At 40.8% G+C, this 25165-nt stretch overlaps 2 protein-coding genes across 2 annotated transcripts in view; both read right to left on the bottom strand.

Moving 5' to 3' along the window:
* The window catches only part of gpr158a (G protein-coupled receptor 158a), a 102613-nt gene extending 90998 nt beyond the window's left edge, over positions 1-11615 (bottom strand). Inside the window, exon 1 of the mRNA XM_014181001.3 lies at positions 10156-11615. Within this exon, the coding sequence (XP_014036476.2) occupies positions 10156-11048 (893 nt within the window). The 5' untranslated portion in view covers positions 11049-11615. The remainder of the gene's footprint in view (positions 1-10155) is intronic.
* Positions 11616-18643: 7028 nt separating this feature from the next.
* On the bottom strand, positions 18644-20903 carry LOC106590080 (patched domain-containing protein 3; the record flags this gene model as incomplete). The annotated part of the gene is made up of 2 exons (XM_014180623.3): positions 18644-20633; positions 20747-20903. Coding segments are annotated over 2 exons (1902 nt in total), but the record flags the coding sequence as incomplete, so codon positions are not given.
* Positions 20904-25165: the final 4262 nt, after the last annotated feature.

Below are 25165 nucleotides of genomic sequence, written 5' to 3'. Positions count from 1 at the left end.
AATCTGCTATTCATAGCTGACTTTGAAAAGCTTTTGATAAAGTACGACTGGAGGTTATATATAAATGCCTGGAATATTTCGATTTTGGAGAATCTTTTATAAAATGGGTTGAAGTCATGTATAGTAACCCTAGGTGTTAAATATTAAATAATGGCTACTTCCCAGAAAGTTTTAAACTGTGAAGAGGAGTAAAACAAGGTGGTCCACTATTGGCATTTCTATTTATTATGGCCATCGAAATATTAGCTATTAAAATCAGATCCAACAATAATATCAAGGGGTTAGAAACACAGGGCTTAAAAACAAAGGTGTCATTGTACGCTGAAATCCACTATTTGGATCCCTCCACAGCCTCATAGAGGATCTAGATACTTTTTCTAACCTCTCTGGATTATAACCAAATGATGATAAGTGTACTATATTATTTATTGGATCACAAAAAAATGCAACTTTTACATTGCTGTGTAGTTTACCAGTAAATAGTCTGATATGGACATACTCTGTATACATATTCCGAAATAAAGAAATTATCTCACTCCAATACATTTTTATAAAAAGTAAGCAAAAATAGACAAGATCTTACTACCATGGAAAGGAAAATACCTGTCTATTTGTGGAAAAATCACCCTGACTCTTTAGTCATATCCCAGTTTACCTATTTCCTTATGGTCTTGCCTACACCTAGCAAACAGTTATTTAAATTATATGATATAAAAAATATTCTATTTTATTTGGAACAGCAAGCCATACAAAATTAAACGGTCCTATTTATATAATGAATATGAATTCGGAGGGCAGAAATTATAAAATATTAAAGCATTAGACCTCTCACTAAAGGCTTCAGTCATACAAAAGCTATACTTAAATCCAAACTGGTTCTCTAGCCAATTAATAAGAATGTCTCACCCCATGTTCAAGAATGGCCTTTTTCCCTTTATTCAGATTACAACCTCGCACTTTCAGTTGTTTGAAAAGGAAATAATCTCCCAAATATTGCTATTTTTAAAACAAGCCATAGAAAGTTGGTAGCAATTTCAATTTAATCCACCAGAAAAAAAACACAACAAATAATTCAACAAATATTGTGGTTAAACTCAAATAGATAAAAAATAATAATAAATTATGTCACACATGCAGCTAATAAAACTAAATGTCTGCTCTACCCAAAAAGTACAACCAACTAATTACAGCATTACCACAAAAATGGAAGAGGTAAGTGGAAGGGGGAAAAAGTAGGGAACTTGTCTGTCGGCCCTGCATTAAAGGCCATAACTGGTTAAAGAAAATTGTGATAATTAAAAAAGTATACCAGTTTCATTTAAGGACAAAAACAATGACAGCTGTGCCATATAGTTTGCAAAATAGTTGCAAAGAAATTTTCGACATACTGATTCCATGCCACATGGTTTATGAACTGACCTGCAAAACGATGCCAGATTTAAATTATTATACAAATTTCTTGCAACCAATAGAATGTTATATACATGGGGGAATACAACCTTCCCAGCTCTGCAGATTTTGCTGCGAAGAGGCAGAATCATTAGATCATTTATTTTGGTACCGTCCATATGTAGCTTGTTTTTGGTCTCTGGTCCAGGTATGGCTGAAGAATTGCAACATTTACCTGGAGCTAACTCTGCAAATAGCACTACTGGGTGATTTGAAAAGTCATAGTCAATCAATCAATAATATAATAATACTTTTAGCAAAAATGTTTATTTTTAATTTACAATCTGTAGAAATTATGAGAATAGAAAGGTTCAGAATTTTTGTAAAACATAGCATAGTTGAAAAATATATAGCAAATAGAAATCCAATATCAATGGTGTTAAGAGATAGATGGGAGGGGTTGAATGGAGCTGAAGGTTGGGACTAATAACAACAAGATAACTAATGTAAAACATACTGTGTCCATAAAATGTATATACACTATAGGTTCAAAACTTTTGTGAAATAAATAGATGGGAGAGGTTGAGGTTAGAGGAAGGACAGGAGTGAAAACAAACAAAATAGAATTATTTTAAAATAGCTTGCCCATAAAATGTATATAGTATGTATAAACTGGAAGTAGAAGCCTAAGAGTTGTTGTTCACTAGTTTACTCCAATTACGGGATGGGTGGTAGGGTTAGAAATGGGATGAAAGAAATGGGAATGTGATGAAAGAAATCAAAGCTGAAATAAATCATCCTTTCTACTATTATTCTGACATTTCACATTCTTAAAATAAAGTGGTGATCCTAACTGACCAAAGAGAGGGAATTTTTACTAGGATTAAATGTCAGGAATTGTGAAAAACTGAGTTTAAATGTATTTTGGCTAAGGTGTATGTAAACTTCCGGCTTCAACTGAATGTATGTATTTATTTTACTAGGCAAGTCAGTTAGGAACAAATTCTTGTTTTCAATGACGGCCTAACTCCCTTGTTCAGGGGCAGAACGACAGATTTTTACCTTGTCAGCTCAGGGATTCAATCTTGCAACCTTTCGGTTACCAGTCCAACGCTCTAACCACTAGGCTACCTGCCGCCCCATATGTATGTGTACGTATGTATATGTATTGGCATATATTTCCTTGCATATATATAATATATATATATATATATATATTAGATATGATAATAAAGATATGATAATACAATGTCCTCTTTTGAACAGCTTTTTCCAATCAACCCTGATTTGAAGAGGGAGTGGTTAAAGAATGCATCGGACAACACCTAGCAAGCAATACCATGCACATTAAAATGTGAAATACTGTAGATATGTTATCAAAAATGCAACTCAAGGCTAGAAGCATCAGAACCCCTAGAAAGGTAGTTCTAAACTTGAATATGACTGGGCAAAGTGCTATGAATAGGAGAGCCATCTATTTTATAGTACTGTACACTAGATCACAGCAGACATGGACCACAGCAGTCTAAACATAGCTGAGGGCAATAGAGCAAATTGTCCACTAGATGACAGCAAATGGACCTCTCACGACCCTACAGGAAAGGTAAGATATCCATATCTTCATTTAAACCAGGGTACTTAGTGGCCTGTAGTTTGTAAATGCAAAAACTTTCCCTTGGTTTAGGTGTTTAAGGTGGCCCCCTTTTCTAATTGAGCCCGGAACATGATCAATACCCATAGCTTGTAGGGAGGCAGGGTCGCCATGGTGTAAGGACTTGTAGTGCCTTGCAATGGGGTAGTCTTCATTGCCTACCCGTATGGCGTACTTGTGTTCCACTAAGTGGTCTTGAAGGCGCCTCTTTGTCCGCCCAATGTAGAACACCTTGCACTGTGGACGTTCAAATCTGTAGATGACATGAGTGGTGTTGGGGGCAGAATAGTCGTTCAGAATTGTCTTTAAAATCCTAAAGCTTATTCTAACTAGAAAGACCGAGAGCAAAAACAAATTGTTACGTTCTCCAATGATCAAATGGTTTCCATTAGAGAACTATGTAGCCTGCTTTCAGTTTGGCTCAGCAGCTGACTGCTATCTGGACAGCTTGACTGCTACGGGACATCCCACTGTCCTCCAGAGTGGGAGCACAGTGAGGTGCCAATAGCATCTGCTGAGATGGTGGCCTTCCAGAAACAGCTAGTAAGGAAGCCCCAGTATGCCTCTAGCTAAGTGGAATAATATGATAGTAAACTGTGAAGATCAGAGAGGACAAAAAAATGATCCTTTTGACAGCCATACTCTCTGAGATCAGGGACTTCAAATTGCAACAAACACAAAACCTACCGTAATGTTGCAATAACGTTATGCCAGGGTAAATGATATGGTTTACAGTGCTGTAGCAACGTTGTATTTGACATGTGCAATGGCTAGCTAACAATCCCTAAGATTTGCCTACATTTTCCATTTATGTCATGGGGACTCCACTGCTCAGTAAGGTTACTTGTCAATACTCTGTTGCCAATCAGGTAAATGTAAACAGTGAGTAAACTGCTGAGGCTCATTGGACACACAAAAACACGACTTCCCCTACATAGAGAGAGAAAGCAATTAATAATAACCATTTCATTAATAATAACCATCTCAGTGGTTTTATTAATGATAATCAAATCACCATCTGTTGTTGCATGACAGATCGCCTACAGGGATTTTAATCCTGTAATGTCTTTAGATTTATCCCCATGTAATCTTTTGCAGAGAGCTAGAGCCGTAATACAGTAAAGAAGGCCTAATGAGAGATGTGTTTGGGCTGGCTAGTTAGGGGTAAAGATGCATGCTGTAAACAATATAGGGCGTAATAAAGGCTAAACAATTCAGATATGGCCATGTCTCTGCATGTCTAGCTGAACTAAAAGTAACTGTGAGATTATCTTAAATTTGATCTTCTCAATAATATGGATACTATCACTTTTCATTAATTTGATAAAGATGGGGGTATTGCTCAATCATCTCAATCATTTCTGTGTTACGGTCTAAAGAAAAGAGGGTTGACGTGAGGGTGTTTAGAGTGCAGTGCCGCTATGACAGAAAAGCAAGAGCACTCAAGAGAACGGCGTTCAGTGCTTTCTGTGACATTAAAGTCGCCATGGGCGTTCCGTCTGCTTTGATGACCGGCGACAGAACTCTATAAAATGACCCCAGTTGCGTTGCTTCATGGAGGCAGCAGCGGCGGAGCCCAGCCAGCGGCTAGCTGGTCACATTAGTCTCTGCTTGTCCTGTCAGGTTAATACATTTCCATCACATTGGAGACATTTTCCCAGAGAAAATCGGACATTGTGATCATTCTTTGACATAATGCATAAGGTGTTGTGCTCTTCTGAAAGATATATTTGGTTATATGTGGGCAAGCATGTGACTTGGGCTGGCTAAACAAATTACTTTTGGTCAGAGGAGCTTTGATTGAATACAGCACATGAAGAAGTGACCATGTATATTATGCCTGGCTTAGTGTACAGTCATCATGGCAGCGCCAAGATATTACCACTGCATACTGTATATAACTATATTAAATGGTTGTCCTTGTCCCCTCTCTACACTTGGGAAAAAAGGTGCTATCTAGAACCTAAAAGGGTTCTTCGGCTGTCGCCATAGGAGAACCTTTAAAGAACCCTTTTTGGTTCCAGATAGAACCTTTTACACTGAGGGTTCTACATGGAACCCAAAAGAGTTCTACCTTGAACCAAAAACGGTTCTACCTGGATCCAAAAACGGTTCTCCTATGGGGACAGCTGAAGAAGCCTTTTGAAACCCTTTTTTCCCAAGAGTGTGCTCTACCTCATCCATTCTCTGACACTCATTTTCTAGTCTACAGTACAGTCAGTATGTTTAATATTGTAACTTCATAGGACATTTGTATCTTGAATAGAGTAATAAACGTGTAGATAGTATATCGGTCATAATCCTTCTTGTTCTTTTCTTTTCTATTACTACAGTAGTGTGCATAATGAATGGTTTTGCAATCACATTGACAGAGTAGAGAATCTATGTTTTCATGGGGTCTTTTCAACTCAAAGCTCCTCTGAATGTCTATTCAAACTGATGTAATCGAGACACCGCATTGTGAAACTAGATGGACTAATGTATCCAACCGTGCACTCACGGCTTGAATATTGGCCCGTCAATTTTCAAGGAAAGTTGTTCCTAGTACCTGCAATAATGTGCACAAATGAAAACAAATCTTATTTTAAACGGACTCCAAATGTCAAGTAAAGAGAGGTTAATCCCTTCATTATATGTTATCCTCTAACACCGAGTTCAGTTGCTTACTGGGAATAAAGTCAATTCAAGTACATGAGATGAAAACTATTTGTTCAAAATTTTGGGCACACCTACTCACTCAGGGGCGGCAGGTAGACTAGTGGTGAGAGCGTTGGGCCAGTAATTAAAAGGTTGCTAGATCGAATCCCTGAGCTGACTAGATAAAAAAATCTGTTGTTCTGCCCTTGATCAAGGTAGTTAACCTAATGTTCCTAGGCCGTCGTAGTAAATAAGAATTTGTTCTTAACTGACTTGCCTGGTTAAATAAAAATCCAGGGTATTTATTTATTTTTACTATTTTCTACATTGTAGAATAATAGTGAAGACATCAAAACTATGAAATAACACATATGGAATCATCTAGTAACCAAAAAAGTATTAAACATATTTTATATTTGAGATTCTTCAAAGTAGCCACACTTTGCCTTAATGACAGCTTTGCACACTCTTGGCATTCTCTCAACCAGCTTCACCTGGAATGCTTTCCAACTGTTTTCTCAGGAGTTCCCACATATGCTGACCACTTGTTGGCTGGTTTTCCTTCACTCTGCGGTCCAACTCATCCCAAACCATCTCAATTGGGATGAGGTCGGGGGATTGTGGAGGCCAGGTCATCTGATGCAACCCAAACTATGAAAAACAGCCCCAGACCATTATTTCTCCTCAACAAAACTTTACAGTTGGCACTATGCATTTGGGCAGGTAGAGTTCTCCTGGCATCCGCCAAATCCAGATTTGTCCATTGGACTTCCAGATGGTGAAGCATGATTCATCACTCCAGAGAACGTGTTTCCACTGCTCAAGAGTCCAATGGCAGCGAGCTTTACACCACTCCAGCCGACGCTTGGCATTGTGCATGGTGATCTTAGGCTTGTGTGCGGCTGCTCGGCCATGGAAAGCCATTTCATGAAGCTCCCAACAAACAGTTATTGTGCTGACGTTGCTTCCAGAGGCAGTTTGGAACTTGGTAGTGAGTGTTGCAACCGAGGACAGACGATTTTGTTATTTTGTAATTGTTATGCGCTTCAGCACTCGGCAGTCCCGTTCTATGAGCTTGTGTGGCCTACCACTTCGCGGCTGAGCCGTTGTTGCTCCTAGACATTTCCACTTCCCAATAACAGCACTTAGAGTTGACTGGGGCACCTCTTGCAGAGCAGAAATCTGAAGAACTGACTTGTTGGAAAGGTGGCATCCTATGACAGTATCACATAGAAAGTCACTGAGCTTTTCAGTAAGGCCATTCTACTGCCAATGTTTGTCTATGGAGATTTCATGGCTGTGTGCTCAATTTTATGCACCTGTCAGCAACAGGTGTGGCTGAAATAGGAAAATCCACTAATTTTAAGGGGTGTTTAAGACATACATCTTTCACAACTTCAAGCTACATCTTGTCCCCCATCCAGGGACAGACCCTGCTTAGCTTCAGAGGCAAACCAGCAGTGCTATGCCGTGTGCTATGTTGCTGGAATGAACGTGCCAAAACATGCAAATGGAAAAAAGGCAGCGAAAGCTAAGGACAGTGTAACATAACCAAAGATAGGGAATATTGCAGGGAAAAGGGAGACATTTTATTTCACCCAAACAATGGTACAACCTAATTAACATAATAAAAACATCCCCATCAAAATCTGTCCATTTAAGCTAGAGATGTTTTTTTGCATGGGCTGCGTCTCAATCCACCGCATCCGCCAATATCGCCCTTCCGCATCTGTGGTGAAAGGTGGCAGAGCTAGAGCTGTGTTTGTCGGACCATGAGACATCCTGAAAATCGGTCTTGTCGCGTTTTGCCTACAAAGCACCCTATTGAAAGCTGAGACTCTCAGGAACATGATGGTTTTCTCCGTTTTGCTCTAGGATGCCCAGAAGCCTCACAAGACTCCTCTTCTGACAACTTCTGTTTGTAGTTTCCGAACAGTTTAGGCTAAAAACTTATATGAATGGAAGTATATATGGAGATCGTTTAGTGCCTAAAATAAGCAGATAAATGCACAACTTTCTATCTCTCTGGCTCTCATACACACACCCGATGGGTGTAGCTAAGGGCCAGAACTGTACAGATAGCATATCTCCACATTTCAGTCATTTAGCAGACACTCTTATAGTAATGAATGCATACATTTCATTTTATGAATTATTTTGTACTGGCACCCTGTGGGAATTGAACCCACAACCCTGGCGTTGCACACACCATGCTCTACCAACTGAGCCACAGGGAAGGCTCTACACACGGCTCTAACTACACTCTGTGGCCTTCCTCTTGTCCCCTGTGGCAAATGTTGATGAATTGAGAGGATGTTCAAAGTGTGAGCTCACACACCTCCATGTGAGCAAGTTGATCTGCCACACATACATCCACACATGTTCATATAGACGCACACTCATTCCACTGTACCAATCTACTGTACCGTATAGGGACGGATTAGTAAGTGTTTGCACCTCTACAACGTTTGCTCAAATCTACTTTGAAGAACTGTAGAAAGACATTAACTTATTCACAGTTTCCCTCTCCGTGTTGTGGGCAACAATTTGAACACGAGGCACAAATCCTCAAATTCAGAATGAGTGCATTATTAGTAAAAACTAAAAGTAGCTGTTGAAGAATTAAAGGACTGGAATCAAGATGGCCCAGGGTTGTTGTTGAACATCTTTCATTATTAATTCATCATTGTATTGATTGCGTATTGATCTGGATAGGAGACTGAGAAGTGATGTCTGACTCAGTAGGTTAGCAAACATTTCCCCCTTTGTATCTGTGTATGGGGGAGGTAAGGGACAGAACGGTTTTAAGAGAATATATACATATATATTACTTTTAATCTAGTCTGAGAGGAGGTAGTTGAACATCACACAATGCAAAGAGAAAGTGGAGGGAAGGGGGGTCACAACACAAAACGTTGACTAAGTAAAAACCTGATGAACCACATATCATCTTATAAGCAGACAGGCCCATCCTCCGTGTTAAACAAACGGTAACACGGCAGTCTTAACGGCTGAGCATATGACAGCATCACAATATGTTCTCATGTAGTTTGAATGTGGGGGTAAGACAAGACCAGACTGATACAAGCTGTGATTTAACTAATCATTGAGGTGAAACACAAATGTTTTATGTACGGATACTGATTCACAATAATGATTTTCAGAAGAGAATGCATAACGCTGACCGGTGAGACATTTCCGGAGTACCTGTGGGATCAATTGGATTGAAAAGATGCACCATTGATTGCTGTTGTTGTGGCCACTCCCCAAGGACCTGAGACGATACATAACATCCGCTACTTAAACAGTATGATGTTGTTATTGAGTTTACACAGTTGATGGGGTAAAAATGCATTGTAACATTGTTGTTCTACATTGTTGTACGTTGTTGTTACATTGAAGTAACATTGGTATCACAAATGGACATGATGCTGCATCTGCAATGAGGAAAGAGAAACTGAATAGAAAATGAATTTGATTCCAAAGCTTAATGTAACCTAGCTATAGTAAGCCTATACAATGTTCAGCACTATACATGTCTAATTTGCAATCCATGCCTTTCCGTGAGCAACCCTGGTGTGTATCAATTAGAGATCAATTGAACGCAGTGCACACAACTATCTATCTGAATAAAAAAATGTATCACGAAGATGTCGGTCAAAATTCTATTGAGCCTCACGTAGGCTAGGCTACCTATTCCACTGTTGTCGTCAACATGGCAATACCACACTTACAGGAGAGCTATTAGGCAGTAGTGGTGGTAAACATATTGGAGCATGAATAATAGATAAAACACTCATATTCAAGAATATATATTTCAACATTCCTCGTTACAGCTGAGACGCAAACTGGCCACCCTGGAGCTTGCGTGTGACTGTGTCTCGCATTTCAATTGGATGCAGTTTTACTCGAAATACCAGGATATTATGTTTATTATGCACATGTGCGTGACATGAAAACAGAAGGGTTCCTTTTCGGATAAGGGAAAAGCACGCACCCAACACAGTCGTAAAGGAGATGTACGAGTTTGAAAAATTAATTAGCCAGAGGTTTCCATCGTTGCAACGGAATAACATCGGGAGTTATTTTTAGCATCATCCTCTGCACCTGCAGTGACGCTTCCCCAACGCGCGTTGTTAGACGAGAGAAGGAGCGACACCCGTTGGAAATAACGGCGGCCGTAGATAACTTGAAATGAATCATTAGCTTTCACGCAAAAGTACGGAGTACCAGTAGACCTACCACACCAACTGAAATGTATTATATTGCGTTGTGCATTTGGGGTGTTTTAAGAAAGGTGACTTAAACAAAAAAGTATACGCTACACAAATACACCAACATGCAGCTGCCTCACTACTTTACTCACGTGCCAAAAGTAACGTTACCTTACAGCAGCAGCATAGGCCTACTCTTCTGGTTTCCCCTGGGTGCAATGCTCATGAATAATGACTGAAACAACAGTAGTAGTTCAACCATACCTGAACTCTGGAGCCAGGTTGGGTTTGAGGCCATAGAAACCAGCTGATAGGGTCAAAAGCCACCGCGGGATGAAATTCCCGTGTTCACACTCCAGGTATGGTGCTGACCATTTGATATGGGATTTGTCAGGTATGAAACTCTCTCCTCTTTTCAGAGAGGCATCAACTGATGTAATATCTTGGCTCAACACCCTTTTGTGGAAGTGGGGCTTCTTCTTGTCTTTGATGTCGTGGTACCACTCTGTCTCGGTCGTTCTGTTTTTGAGGTGATGGTGGGCCGTGCTGGAGAGATCCTGGAGAACTATCTCGCCTCCTGCTCTCGTAGCTTGGAGAAAGACGGAGGGCCCTTGGGCAGACAACTCAGTGTTGAATATGACCACGGCCCTGTGGATCTTGGAGTCCCCCTCCAATATACTCCTGACCAGCGCGTGGTACCACTCAATGTCTCGTCGGAGACTCTGCTCCCTTGACCTGTTGGCTTGCAGTATCATGTTTAGGTAGTTAGTAGCGTGCATCACAGTGTCCAGCACGCTGTGCATGGTATAATGCGGGGCCGTATGAGACCTCCCTCGCAGAGCACTGAGCTCGTATCTCCGTGAGCAGTTGGCATGTTTTAAGGTAGTAGAATCCCCTGTGTGTAAAAACGCCGTGACGACCCGAGGAAGATGCTCCTCAATATTCTGCGGCAAGACGGAGCGCTCTGTCGCGCCTTTTGGCGGATGAGACGCACGAAGATGTGCTTTTTGGTACTTGATATGAGTGTTGTAGATCGGCTGCGGTGCTCTGATATCTCGCTCGTGCTCTGGCCACTCCACATGTCTATAATTTGATCCAATAACAAATCCCACTTGCAACAGTATTGATAACAGGAAAACAGCCATATCCCCAGTCATTTTACAGATGTTTGGCGACTGGGTTGATGCTCAGCAAATGATTGCGTTGGGCACCGTAGAGCGAGCCAATTTCTCAGTTAAGAAATTTTTTTTTTTCTTTCACCTGTAGATATTCACGCGAGTTCCACACTTGGCTCCTGAAAATAAGAGAACTATTTTGAAATCTCTAGTCAAATCCCTTATTTTCTCTCCAAACATATGTCACGTTTGGCTTGTTATTGTGTCTCCCGCTTGCAGCTGTTTTATCCTCTCTGATTCCGTTTGGTAAACCAATCTAAATAACATCCAAGACGAGCTTGGGTGTTGCTTGGCGTCCTCCTTAGACTGTGATGTTTGTACACAGCCTGAATTGAAACGGGGGAAAAATCCTCCGATTTTTGGAAGCACCGAGTCAGTACTTCACACTTGGGTGACAAACACACTCCGCCCTCTTCCGTCCACAACAAGCAGTAACTAAACCGTGGGGACATCGGGAACCATTCGTTCTTAAAGCCCGTCTCCTTCATTATCTTATAGGATTTCTAAAGTGCCCTTGATTCGCGTATGGCCGTTTCCTCTGTCAATCATTGCAATGGGAGCGCGGGTTAGGTGGAGCGGCGAAGGAGCTGTCCAGTGCTCTAAGCTGCGCTCGAGAAAAACAGGCAAGGAAAGGAGTCGCTCGCTCAGCAACCTATGATCTCTCTCAGATGATGATTTTTAGAGGGAGACTTTCGGTTATTCTAATCTTTAATAACGTTCTAAAGATTGGGTTACATTATTTTGGGATTTTATTGATGAAGGTATTTTGTCGTAAAATACGCTGTGTTTATTTATTTAGGCTAAGTGTTATAAAAGACGCTGTCCGTAGGCTAGTCAACGGGGATAACAGCAGGATTGACTACAAATTGAAAATGTAGACGTTGTAGGAGTAGATTGTCAGTTGTGTGTTAAGATTGTGCATAGTCAATCTGTTGAGGCGCTAAAGCCTACTCTATAATAGGTATAGGCTACAAATGGATTGATGATTCATGCTAAAAACATGCCACAGCGTTGCGTTGCTTTCGTCTTTATTAATAAATCCGTTAGTGACTACAGGCCTAGGAGGCAACCACAATGCAGGTTAAATACAAAACCATTCATCACAAATTGATTAGACACATTTGAATACATCTTGAAAGATGTCACAATGGCTGCTTTTACACAGGCAACCGAATTCTGATATTTTTTCCACTAATTGGTCTTTCGACCAATCACATCAGATATTTTCAAATCAGATCTTTTTCAGAACTGATGTGATTGGTCAAAAGACCAATTAGTGAAAAAAGGATCAGAATTGGGCTGCCTGTAGACGCAGCCAAAGTAGGCTATATGGCATCGAAATTGTATTGCATCCTTTCTGCCTCGCAGACAAATATGGTCCAAGAAAAGGGGATGAGGGACCACCGGAAAATAGAACCAGCTGAATGTAAAACGTTTCAAGTTGTGAATCATGGTGCAATGAGTCACTGCAGCTGCACGACCACTTAATCCGTTGGCTCATGTCTGTAAACAAGGTAATATCAAATAACAAACGACTTCATCTTTCTTTGGACTTGCGTCACTGGGTCATGTGGCACAAAAACAGATTTTTCTCGTTTTAGACATCCTAAATTAATTCTAGGGCGTGGCTTGAGTTGCGCAAGTAAACACTGTCATATTATGCAATGTCAGTTTCACTCGTCTTTATATATGAAACAATATGTGAGACGCATTTTGCAGTGAAACACTGTCACACACACAATGGCCAACATTCTTACTCAATTCCATATCCAGATTATATCATATGGTTATGGATTTTGTTCTACAATGAATGCATTCTGTACCAATAGTAGTTGTTTCTGTGCGCCTAATACATACCTAAATTGTCTGGAGCCTATGCGGAAGCTGTGTGCCTAAATACAGGATGACAGGAGATGAAGTCAGGTTACTAGTAAAAAATAGACGCTTCTCCAAGGACGTCAAGAAATGACGTGAGTCTGTGATATCTTGTTGACCATAGGGTGTCACTATAACCCTCATAAATGTTTATGGGCATGAATATTTAAAGTACATTTTTCGCTTCATCAACAACATTCTTTACAACCAAGACCATCAATACAACAGTCAGGCATTCACAACACATTTCCTGTCACCTTTGCATCTTAGTCTTTTGACACCTTTTCAATGGGTCCCGCTATTCTCACAATCAATCAAGTTGTCAATCAAGCTATAACTCTCTAACCTCATGGACGGTACAGTATTCTCAATAAGAGAATAAATAAAGAAAACATACAAAGAATGAAGCCATTTCTATGAATTTGCTAATGTAGCCGCACACCTCATTGATTCCAAACTAATCCGACTAATAGAATAGAATAGAATAGAATATGGACTCCAGTTCTACTTTAGACCTCTTGTGAGGCATAAAATGAGGTGAAGCGTGCCTTTAAGCCTGTTATATTATATCCTGCCAACAGCACCTTGCAAATTCAGGTGTGTATTTCCCCTACAATCTACTATAGACCTGTGCACCTTCCAATCAACAAACTCATCTAAAGTATTCTGTGGGTCCCTCATTTGTGTTACTCAAGTAAGCATCATTGAAAGATCATGGCTTCATTAACTCATGTGAACATTCTATCTATATCATTACATGTCTTTCACCCCCCCCCCCCCCCCCCCCCCCCCACACACACACACCTCTATCTCTCTCCACCCCCTCTCGCTCTCGCTCCACCCCCTCCCTCCTACCCCCTTTCTATCCACCCCCCTCTCAACCTCCCCACTCTCTCTTTCTCTCCCCCTATCTCTCTCTGGGGTGTAGGGGCATGTCAAGTCACGCTGTTTGGGCTGGAGGCATCTCATCCAGGGAGGAGGCTGAGGCTGGGGGAATACAGCCGTGACGGAGGGGAGGGAGGGTGTGTGACAGCTGGGTGCTGGGGGCGTCTCCTGAGGGCCACTAGGGAACCAAACCCAACATCCAAGACAGACTTATGGATCAGCAGAAGCAGGTGCACCCACCTTTATCAGCCACATCTCAAACCTCTGCTTTTCCAATATGTTGGTTGAGGAATTGCATAAATTGTGTTTCAGTTCAAAATAACAACAGTATTCACATGAGGGATGCAATGTAAATGGCACAGATAAGCAATCTGATACATAAGCAAACACATCTACTGATACATTCATTTTGAAAGAGGTCACCATTATCATCAAATCAAATCAAATGTATTTATATAGACCTTCGTACATCAGCTGATATCTCAAAGTGCTGTACAGAAACCCAGCCTAAAACCCCAAACAGCAAGCAATGCATGTGAAAGAAGCACGGTGGCTAGGAAAAACGCCCTAGGAAAAACTCCCTAGAAAGGCCAAAAACCTAGGAAGAAACCTAGAGAGGAACCAGGCTATGAGGGGTGGCCAGTCCTCTTCTGGCTGTGCAGGGTGGATATTATAACAGAACATGGTCAAGATGTTAAAATGTTCATAAATGACCAGCATGGTCAAATAATAATAATCATAGTAGTTGTCGAGGGTGCAACAAGCACGTCCGGTGAACAGGTCAGGGTTCCATAGCCGCAGGCAGAACAGTTGAAACTGGAGCAGCAGCACGGCCAGGTGGACTGGGGACAGCAAGGAGTCATCATACCAGGTAGTCCTGAGGCATGGTCCTAGGGCTCAGGTCCTCCGAGAGAAAGACAGAAAGAGAGAAAGAGAGAATTAGAGAGAGCATATTTAAATTCACACAGGACACCGGATAAGACAAGAGAAATACTCCAGATGTAACAGACTGACCCTAGCCCCCCGACACATAAACTACTGCAGCATAAATACTGGAGGCTGAGACAGGAGGGATCAGAAGACACTGTGGCCCCATCCGATGATACCCCCGGACAGGGCCAAACAGGCAGGATATAACCCCACCCACTTTGCCAAAGCACAGCCCCCACACCACTTGAGGGATGTCTCCAACCACCAACTTACCGTCCTAAGACAAGGCCGAGTATAGCCCACATTATGTCATTATATTTAAGCAATCAGGCACAATAGGCAGGGCTGTATCATGAATACAGTCACAGGAAAATGGCATTGTTCTGCTCTGGGCCAGTCAACCCATTTACCTGTGACTGTATTCATGACACAGCACTGCTTTGTGTGCCTTATTGCTTTTATAAAACTGTTACCGTATTTAAAATAACAATGAATTAGATATGTTTAATTAAACCGTTATTTTGATAAGTCATTTCATACAATTTCATTCTTCCACCAGAATATGTAGTCCAAACAAAAATCTGGTTGTGAATTATTTTGTTTTAACGACCTTAATTGTTTTTACATAGTACATATGCAAAAATAATACAGTCCGTTCTAAACAAAATTGTTGCTATGCAGGCTGCAAAGCTAATGTTCTTGTCACTTGCTAGCTAGCTAGCCAACTTTAGCTAACTGAGTCACTCAAACGTTGAACCTGGAATGACAGTACACTAGCTGCATTTTCGTTTGTCTGAGCATTTTTTCTATTGGTATTTACTTGGATATGTCCATGATAATGACGTTGATGCGTGATATCCACTGGCTCAGAAAAAGTTGTCTAGTCTTGTCTCGTCTGGGTACTGTTCACTCTGTACCTTAGTACAGAGATCGAAAAGCAAAAGTGAAACATGGTTTCCGAGGCTTATATTAACCACCGCTGTGCCAAACTAAATGCTGGAAGTAAGGGGGAAAAATGTGCGAATTGGGATAAACACAAGACATGATTCGAACAGCAACATATTCAATGCAATCTGGTTTCAGAGCTGGTCATGGGTGCACCTCAGCCATGCTCAAGGTCCTAAACGATATCGTAACCTTCATCGATAAGAAACAATACTGTGCTGCCGTATTTATTGACCTGACCAAGGCTTTCGACTCTGTCAATCACCACATCCTCCTTGGCAGACTCAATAGCCTTGTTTCTCAAATGATTTCCTCACCTGGTTCACCAACTACTTCTCTGATAGAGTTCAATGTGTCAAATCGGATGGCCTGTTGTCCGGGCCTCTGGTAGTCTCTATGGGGGTGCCACAGGGTTCAATTCTTGGGCCAACTCTTTTCTCTGTATACATCAATGATGTTGCTCTTGCTGCTGGTGAGTCTCTGATCCACCTCTACGCAGACGACACCATTCTGTATACTCTGGCCCTTCTTTGGACACTGTGTTAACAACCCTCCAGACGAGCTTCAATGCCAGACAACTCTCCTTCTGTGGCCTCCAACTGCTCTTAAATAAGTAAAACTAAATGCATGCTCTTCAACCGATCGCTGACTGTACCTGCCCACCCGTCCAGCATCACTACTCTGGACGGTTCTGACTTAGAATATGTGGACAACTACAAATACCTAGGTGTCTGGTTAGACTGTAAGCTCTCCTTCCAGACTCACATCAAACATCTCCAATCCAAAGTTAAATCTAGAATTGGCTTCCTATTTCGCAACAAAGCATCCTTCAGTCATGCTGCCAAATATACCCTCGTAAAACTGACCATCCTACCAATCCTCAACTTCGGCGATGTCATTTACAAAATAGCCTCCAATACCCTACTCAATAAACTGGATGCAGTCTATAACAGTGCCATTCGTTTTGTCACCAAAGCCCCATATACTACCCACCACTGCGACCTGTACGCTCTCGTTGGCTGGCCCTCACTTCATACTCGTCGCCAAACCCACTGGCTCCAGGTCATCTACAAGACCCTGCTAGGTAAAGTCCCCCCTTATCTCTGCTCACTGGTCACCATAGCAGCACCCACCTGTAGCACGCACTCCAGCAGGTATATCTCTCTGGTCACCCCCAAAGCCAATTCCTCCTTTGGCCGTCTCTCCTTCCAGTTCTCTGCTGCCAATGACTGGAACGAACTACAAAAATCTCTAAAACTAGTAACACTTATCTCCCTCACTAGCTTTAAGCACCAGCTGTCAGAGCAGCTCACCAATCACTGCACCTGTACATAGCCCATCTATAATTTAGCCCATACAACTACCTCTTCCCCTACTGTATTTATTTATTTATTTTGCTCCTTTGCACCCCATTATTTCTATTTCTACTTTGCACTTTCTTCCACTGCAAATCTACCATTCCAGTGTTTTACTTGCTATATTGTATTTACTTTGCCACCATGGCCTTTTTTGCCTTTACCTCCCTTATCTCACCTCATTTGCTCACATTGTATATAGACTTATTTTTCTACTGTATTATTGACTGTATGTTTGTTTTACTCCATGTGTAACTCTGTGTTGTTGTATGTGTCGAACTGCTTTGCTTTATCTTGGCCAGGTCGCAATTGTAAATGAGAACTTGTTCTCAACTTGCCTACCTGGCTAAATAAAGGTGAAATAAGAAATAAATAAAAAATTCTTATTGAGGAGCAGTGCGACTTTTCAGATGGAACCTTTATCAGGCATAGGTGTGTCTGTGGCGGCCTATACAGCACGGCTTGGAATGCTGCTCTTCCAATCATCATCCAGGATCCAAACAACCAGTTTTATAACAGTAGCTATTAGAAATTATAAACTGTGTGGTTCGGGCCCTGAATGCTGATTGCCTGAAAGCCGTGGTATACCGAATACCACGGGTATGACAAAACAAGTATTTTTACTACTCTAATTACGTTGGTAACCACGTTATAATAGCAATAAGGCACCTCTGGGGTTTGTGATATATGGCCAATATACCGCATCACGTAGTGCCTAGGAACAGTCCTTAGCCGTGGTATATTGGCCATATACCACACCTCCTTGGGCCTTATTGCATAAGTATGGTGTACATTTTCTAGACAGATTGCTCAATATCTTCACACCCAGACAATCAAATGTAAACAATTTCAAATTATTTATTCTAGACTGACAAACTGAAGTTGTTTTTTAAGTCTCTTAAAAAGACATGCAGGTGTTCAAAGTACACTACACTTTATCAGAGGACCTTAATGCAGAGGAATTGGCACCTTGAGAGACATTTAAGTCCAGATCTCTCCGACAGTTTAGAGATGGAAGTAATGTATTTAGCCATTTCTCCTGGAATTGAAAAAGCTGTATTGATAGGTAATTTAGCTGATTTAGTGATCTAAGACATCAGGTAATTGTTGTAAATGTCACACCAGTCTTCACTTTGGCTCCCCCTCCTGTCCAGCTCAGGCGTTCAGCGTCGCCGGCCTTCTAGCTGCTGCAGAACATACTGCTGGCAAACGCCCTTCATTACACACACCTGGTCCCAATCCCCACTCTATATGTACTCCCTCTGCCGTTTGTCTTTGTCGGTCATTGTAAATGTTACTTGTTATCCTGAGAAGAATTTCTCCTACTATTTCCTGATTCATTTATATTTTTGCACTAATGGTTCGCCCTGTGCCTTTTTGTTTATGAAGATATATTTTGAGCTCCACAGTGTTTGGGTTTCGTCCTGCTTTGTTCTAGGGTGCTTAAATAAATTCAGTAGTTCTAAACATGCGACTGCCTCCTCCTCTCTACACCAGTCACAGTAAAATAACCTTTTACAGTTGAAATAAAAAAATGTCAACAAAAAAAAAATGTAGGATTTCTACTTGTGATACAATTGGATATCATTTAAACAGGGCATATGAAACAACCTTTATTTGAAATTTAAAAAAGTACACAAGTCAACAGATACAGTCAAAGAACAAAATAAGCAGATTTTGTATACCATATTAAAAAGGTTAAAAAACAGGCCAACCAAAGAAATACAACTGTAAACAGCACCTTAATTGACACACATGGTAAATAATAGTGACAGATCTATCAAAACTGTACAGTACATGAAGACATCCTGGGCTAGTATCACCATACTGCTTCATGGGCAGTCAGGGTCTGTGGCCCAAATTGTGTGAGACAAATTGTTTTTGTTTTGTATTACACAAATGTGGGTTTTCTGTGTACATATTGTGTGTTTGTCATTGCAAACATTATCGGTAACAAATACTTTGTTGTCACAGGCTACACACTTCTTGTCAAGTTTCATTTGCGGCATAACCCCACTCTTAAAATCTTTTTTCAGATCACTTTTTTGTTTTTCTGAGTTGCGTGTGAATAAAGTTAGAAACACTGGGAGGAAAGTGATGCCATGAATGAGCCCAAAAAGCATTACCAAGAACATAATCTTAAAAAAAGTCCTGAAAATATGATTCTTGGAAGCAGCCAAAACCACCACACCTAAAATGGTCGAACTAGCCCCTTGTACTATGGGATAGCCCAAAGTAAAGAGAGCATCAACAATTCTTTCATTGACACTCGATTTTTTGCACGAGACAAAGGCGTAGGATATATGAGCAGAGAAATCAACGGTGAAGCCAATGCAGACAACAAGAATGATCATGGATATGGAGTCTAGATTGACGTCCCACAATGCCATGAAACCAGTGACGCCCACAATGACAGAAACGATAGAGAATGTCACCCACAGAGAACAGAGAGGGTTAGGAATCAGTAAAAGGGCGATAATCAACATGACTGCTGTCGTGACTCCAATATTCTGGAGGGTGCCACTCACTATAACAGCATACTGGTCATAGTAGATGAATGCCGGATGGTAAACTATCAATGGGACAACACTACAACTTTCTGCTGTTTCTTTAAGGCTGTTGACCATTTCAATTTCCATACTGGCATTGACTATATTAACAGTTTGGATGAAGAATCGAGAAGCATGGATAGCATTACTGGTAAAGTTCACATCTTGCTTAAAATCAGGGTACAAATTCAGAAATAAAAATAAATTTGCACTGAATACAATTTCATCATCAATGTTTAAATGTGTACTTCGTGCATAGCCTTCATAGTAATCTAGCCAGGATGTATACAAATCATCCGTAATAAATTGAAGCTTCTTAAAGTCCTCCATACAGGAGAGGAGTTCAGATCGTTTGTTCTTATCCCAATATGGAAATTTCTCACTGACAATTACCATGACATTAGGACCATAACTAGAAAAGTATTGCCTGTCATTGTCATAATACGGAATAACATAAGAGTCATCAGCCGCCAAATCACGAAGATCAATTCCTTGCTGTATTTGAAAACACCCATAGATACTTGCGGCCAAATACCCAGCATAAATAAAGATTACAATTACTTTGGTCCATGGTTTCGTCAGAAAAGGACCATAGTATTTCTTAAAGAAATGATTGATTGGTTGTTCTTTCTCTGTCCCAGTGGCTTTATCATAGTTCCCTCCCACACAACACATACTATACCCATTAGAACATTCTTTGGGATTCTCAGATGGAATCTTCATGCAAGTCAACCAGTGTCTGTTGCTTCTTTCTCTCCTCCCATTCAATGCCAGGAAAGCTCCAAAGAATGTGATATTGTAAATGTAGCAAAATATAATGGCAGTGCTTGTATACAGGCAGAAATATTGTACTGACAGAAAGTCGGACATGAGTCCAATGTAAAACCCAAGGACGTCAGTCAAGGTGGTGATGGTTATAGACATGGCAGCTTCTTTGTAGGTGTGTGCCATGCGTTTCTCCACGGGGTCTTTGACATTGGTCTGCTGCCAGTTTGACACCATAATGAACATGTCATCGACACCAATTCCTGTAAAGTATACATGCTGTTGTCATCTAGTGAACAGAGTCAGTTGGAGCTTTGAAATGGATTTAACCTGACATTGAAAATGGACTTATTATTGACTCCATAAATGATCTTACCAAGTATAAGGAAAGGACAGTTTACCACAGTAATGACAAAGGGCATTCCAATGTAAAACATCAATCCAAATGAGGACAGCACAGCTAGGCCAGCAGAGAGGACACCAATGGCAGCCACCCACACTTTGTTCCTCACATTGTCCAGCCTAAGACAAAATGGTTGTCATCCACAAACAACCAAATTTACCTGGAATGATCAACAGTTGAATGACAATTTACCATACTTTGACAGCGACTGGTCAATTTGGTCAACAACAACAAAAAATCTGCTTACCTTAGGCAAGATATGACTGAAAAGGCGATGGCAAGGGCATATGTGGTTGAGAACAATGGAATCCCGTCTGTGGTGTGTTTTTCTATCTCCTCCTGCTTCGATTGTGAAGTATAGTAAGACACCTACACAATGAAATGTTCCACAGAGAAGCAACTGTTAAACAAAATATATATATATATTTCAATCTAAGGCCTACTTAAAAGTCAATAATCCATAAGAGCAGTATCGTAACTGTGGTATAGAAGATTCCTCTGGTTTGTAAAGGACAGAGAATGTTATATTTCAAGTGCTTGTCACGCCCTGACCATAGAGTGACGAGGGGGTGTTCTAGTTTAAAATTTCTATGTTGGTGTTTTGGTTTGGTTCCCAATTAGAGGCAGCTGGTAATCGTTGCCTCTAATTGGGGATGATATTTAAGTAGCTATTTTTCCCACCTGTGTTTGTGGGATATTGTTTTGTGTTTGTGCACCATGTAGTCATGTGTCGTTTATTGATTTATTTGCTTTTGCTTAAAGTTTCACTTTGTAATAAATATGTGGAACTCAACATCTGCTGCGCCTTGGTCTGCTCATTTCCAAGACCGTGACAGTGCTGTAGCCATGCCACTACTGTACTTGGTAACACTTTACAATATGGTTATTTGCATTAATTCATGTTTTAGCATGAGAAAATGATTAACAAATACATTGAAAAGCAATGTTTTGAAAATATCATTCATATTCTATTCAATATGTCATATACAGTGTCTTCAGAAAGTACTCAGAACCCTTGACTTTTTCAAAATGTTGTTACGTTATAGCTTTATTCTAAAATGAATTAAATAAAACAAAATCCTTTGCAATCTACACACAATACCTCAAAGTGAAAACTGGTCTTTAGACATTTTTGCAAATGTCTAAAAAAATATATGAAAAAAAATAGGAAATACCCGTATTTACATAAGTATTCAGAACGTTTGCTATGAGACTTGAAATTGAGCTCAGGTGCATCCTGTTTCCATTGATCATCCTTGAGATGTTTCTACAACTTGATTGGAGTCCACCTGTGGTAAATTCAATTGATTAGACATGATTTGGAAAGGCACACAACTGTCTATAAAAGGTCCCACAGTTGACAGTGCATGTCAGAGCAAAAACCAAGCCATGAGGTCAAAATAATTGACCGTAGAGCTCTAAGACAGAGTTGTGTCAAGGCACAGATCTGGGGAAGGGTACCAAAAAATGTCTGAGGCATTGAAGGCCTCATTGAAGGATTCTTAAATCTGTCCGCCCGGCCAAACTGAGCAATCGGGGGGGAAAGGGCCTCGGTCAGGGAAGTGACCAAGAACCCGATGGTCACTCTGACAGAGCTCTAGAGTTCCTCTGTGGAGATGGGAGAACCTTCCAGAAGGACAACCATCTCTGTAGCACTCCACTAATCAGACCTTTATGGTAGAGTGGCCAGACGGAAACCACTCCTCAGTAAAAGGCACATGACATCCCGCTTGGAGTTTGCCAAAAGACACCTAAAGACTCTCAGACCATGAGAAGCAAGATTCTCTGGTCTGATGAAACCAAGATTGAACTCTTTGGCCTGAATGCCAAGTGTCATGTCTGCAGAAAACCTGGCACCATCCCTACGGTGAAGTATTGTGGTGGCAGCATCATTCTGTGGGGATGTTTTTCAGCGGCAGGGACTGGGAGACTAGTCAGGATTGAGGCAAAGATGAATGAAGCAAAGTACAGAAAGATCCTTGATGGAAACCTGCTCCAGAGTGCTCATGACCTCAGACTGTGGTGAAGGTTCACCTTTCAACAGGACAATGACCCTAAGCACACAGCCAAGACCATGCAGTAGTGGCTTCGGGACAAGTCTCTGAATGTCCTTGAGTGGCCCAACCTGATAGAACATCTCTGGAGAGACCTGAAAATAGCTGTGCAGCAACTCTCCCCATCCAACCTGACAGAGGTTGAGAGGATCTGCAGAGAAGAATAGGAGAAACTCCCCAAATACATGTGTGCCAAGCTTGTAGCATCATACCCAAGAAGACTCTAAGCTGTAGTCGATGACAAAGGTGCTTCAACAAAGTACTGAGTAAAGGGTCTGAATACTTATGTAAATGTGATATTTCAATATATATATATATTTTTAATTATACATTTGCTTTGTCTTTATGGGTTATTGTGTGTAGATTGATGAGAACTAACAATTTAATCAATTTTAGAAAAAGGCTGTAACATTATAAAATGTGGAAAAAGTCAAAGGGTCTAAATAGTTTCTGAAGGTACTGTAGCTTGCTGCAGTTCCCCAGTAAATGTTTAGCTGTCTTGCAAAGTACAGAGTGCTATATTTCAAGTGCTGTAACCATGCCATTACCGTACTTGTTAATGCTTTAAAATAAGGTTACCGGTACATACAGTACCAGTCAAAAGTTTGGACACACCGACTCATTACAGGGTTTTTCTTTATTTTTTACTAATTTCTACATTATATCATTTATTTTATATTCTTCAAAGTAGCCACCCTTTGCCTTGATGACAGCTTTGCACACTCTTGGCATTCTCTCAACCAGCTTTATGAGGTAGTCACCTGAAATGCACTTCAATTAACAGGTGTGCCTTGTTAATTTGTGGAATTACTTAATGAGTTTGAGCCAATCAGTTGTGTTGTGACAAGGTAGGGGTGGTATACAGCAGATAGCCCTATTTAGTAAAATACCAAGTCCATATTATGGAAAGAACAGATCAAATAAGCAAAGAGAAATGACAGTTCCATGTTTTTTTTTCTGTAAAGGTGGCTGCATAATCCTTCTACACCTGCATTGCTGGCTGGGTTTCTGTACAGCACTTTGTAACTTTGTTACATCAGCTGATGTAAGAAGGGCTTTCTAAATACATTTGATTGATTGATAATAGGTTTGGTTTGCTCCTAGCAGAATTCCGTGTAGGCGATACGAATGTCTGTGCCTCCCTCCCTTAAAGGCCTTCGCCTGAAAAACGAGAAAAAAGCGGCAATGTTACTGTTTGTCCCTCAAGGTAGCTACAAAATAGCCAGTCCCCGCTTCCTCAAAATATTCTGTAATAATCTAAGATAAATCAACGGATCTGTAATTAATTTGGACTTTTTTGCTGAGGAAGTCTTAGTCGCGCAATTGTACATCTAACTACGATGTTTGGTGGAGTATTTCTCAAGTGAAAAAAATGTGCATGAAAACTAGTCGCATCTCATTGAATGACAACAAACACTTTATTGAAGAATTCCGTCCATAGTTCCCACTCCTTTTAACAGTAGTACTGTTCGGCTACCGAACCTTGACTCAGTAAAAACACAAACTAAAAATTAGAAGTGCTCAGGGATACTTGACATAAATCCTCTTGGGATTTGAAATTGCGACTGTTTGGTCTTGAATAATTTAGGGGGTTTCACACTCTGGTGGGTTTCCGTTTTCCCCCTTAGTTGGATTGTTTGAACGGGTGTGCATTCTGGAGCGCACTAAACAACACAGTGGTTCGCTCAAAAAGGGTGGTCTCGGTCATATTCAGTTCATACCATGGTTCGGTTAGCTGTAGGTGAGAATGCAGTCCGGACCAAACACAGGAAAAGAATCAGAGGCGCACATTATTATTGGTTGTTTGACTGGGAACATTTTATTAAATACACGCAGCATCATAACTTGATATCTCTGAAACATTCAGTGAGTAGGAGCGCATTTATGAGCGCATCCGATGCAGATTAAGGGATATGGGGGCAATGCCTGGATAAAGGCTACTGGCTATTCACCTTGCAGTAAGAGCGGCTTTTGCGCTCCCGCACTTTGTTGAAAGACCAGAGCGAAAGTAATATGAAGATTGGAAGACAAGTGATGCTTCATGATAATCATAAATGGATTTAACGTGATTATGTTTGTCCAATAAACAAATATATTGCATGAACACGTGGTTTTATTTAGGAATTTTTGTTCGTTTGACATTTTGGGAATGTGAAACCAACCAGTTTAAAAATCACAAAAATACAATGTAACAAATAGTCAAACTCTGATTCGAACTATAGCTCAGAAAATGCCCTTAATGTCTCATTAGTGCCACCGGATACTTACTTGTTACCAAGAACATACATTCACCTGCCAGTTTATTAGGTGCACCCATCTAGGACCCCCCTTTGCCTAC

The sequence above is a fragment of the Salmo salar genome, chromosome 29 (assembly GCF_965601325.2).
Source record: "Salmo salar chromosome 29, fSalSal1, whole genome shotgun sequence".
In the NCBI taxonomy this organism is placed as follows: domain Eukaryota; kingdom Metazoa; phylum Chordata; class Actinopteri; order Salmoniformes; family Salmonidae; genus Salmo; species Salmo salar.
Note: the sequence above shows the minus strand (reverse complement) of the source record. Positions and strands in the feature narration are given on the sequence as shown.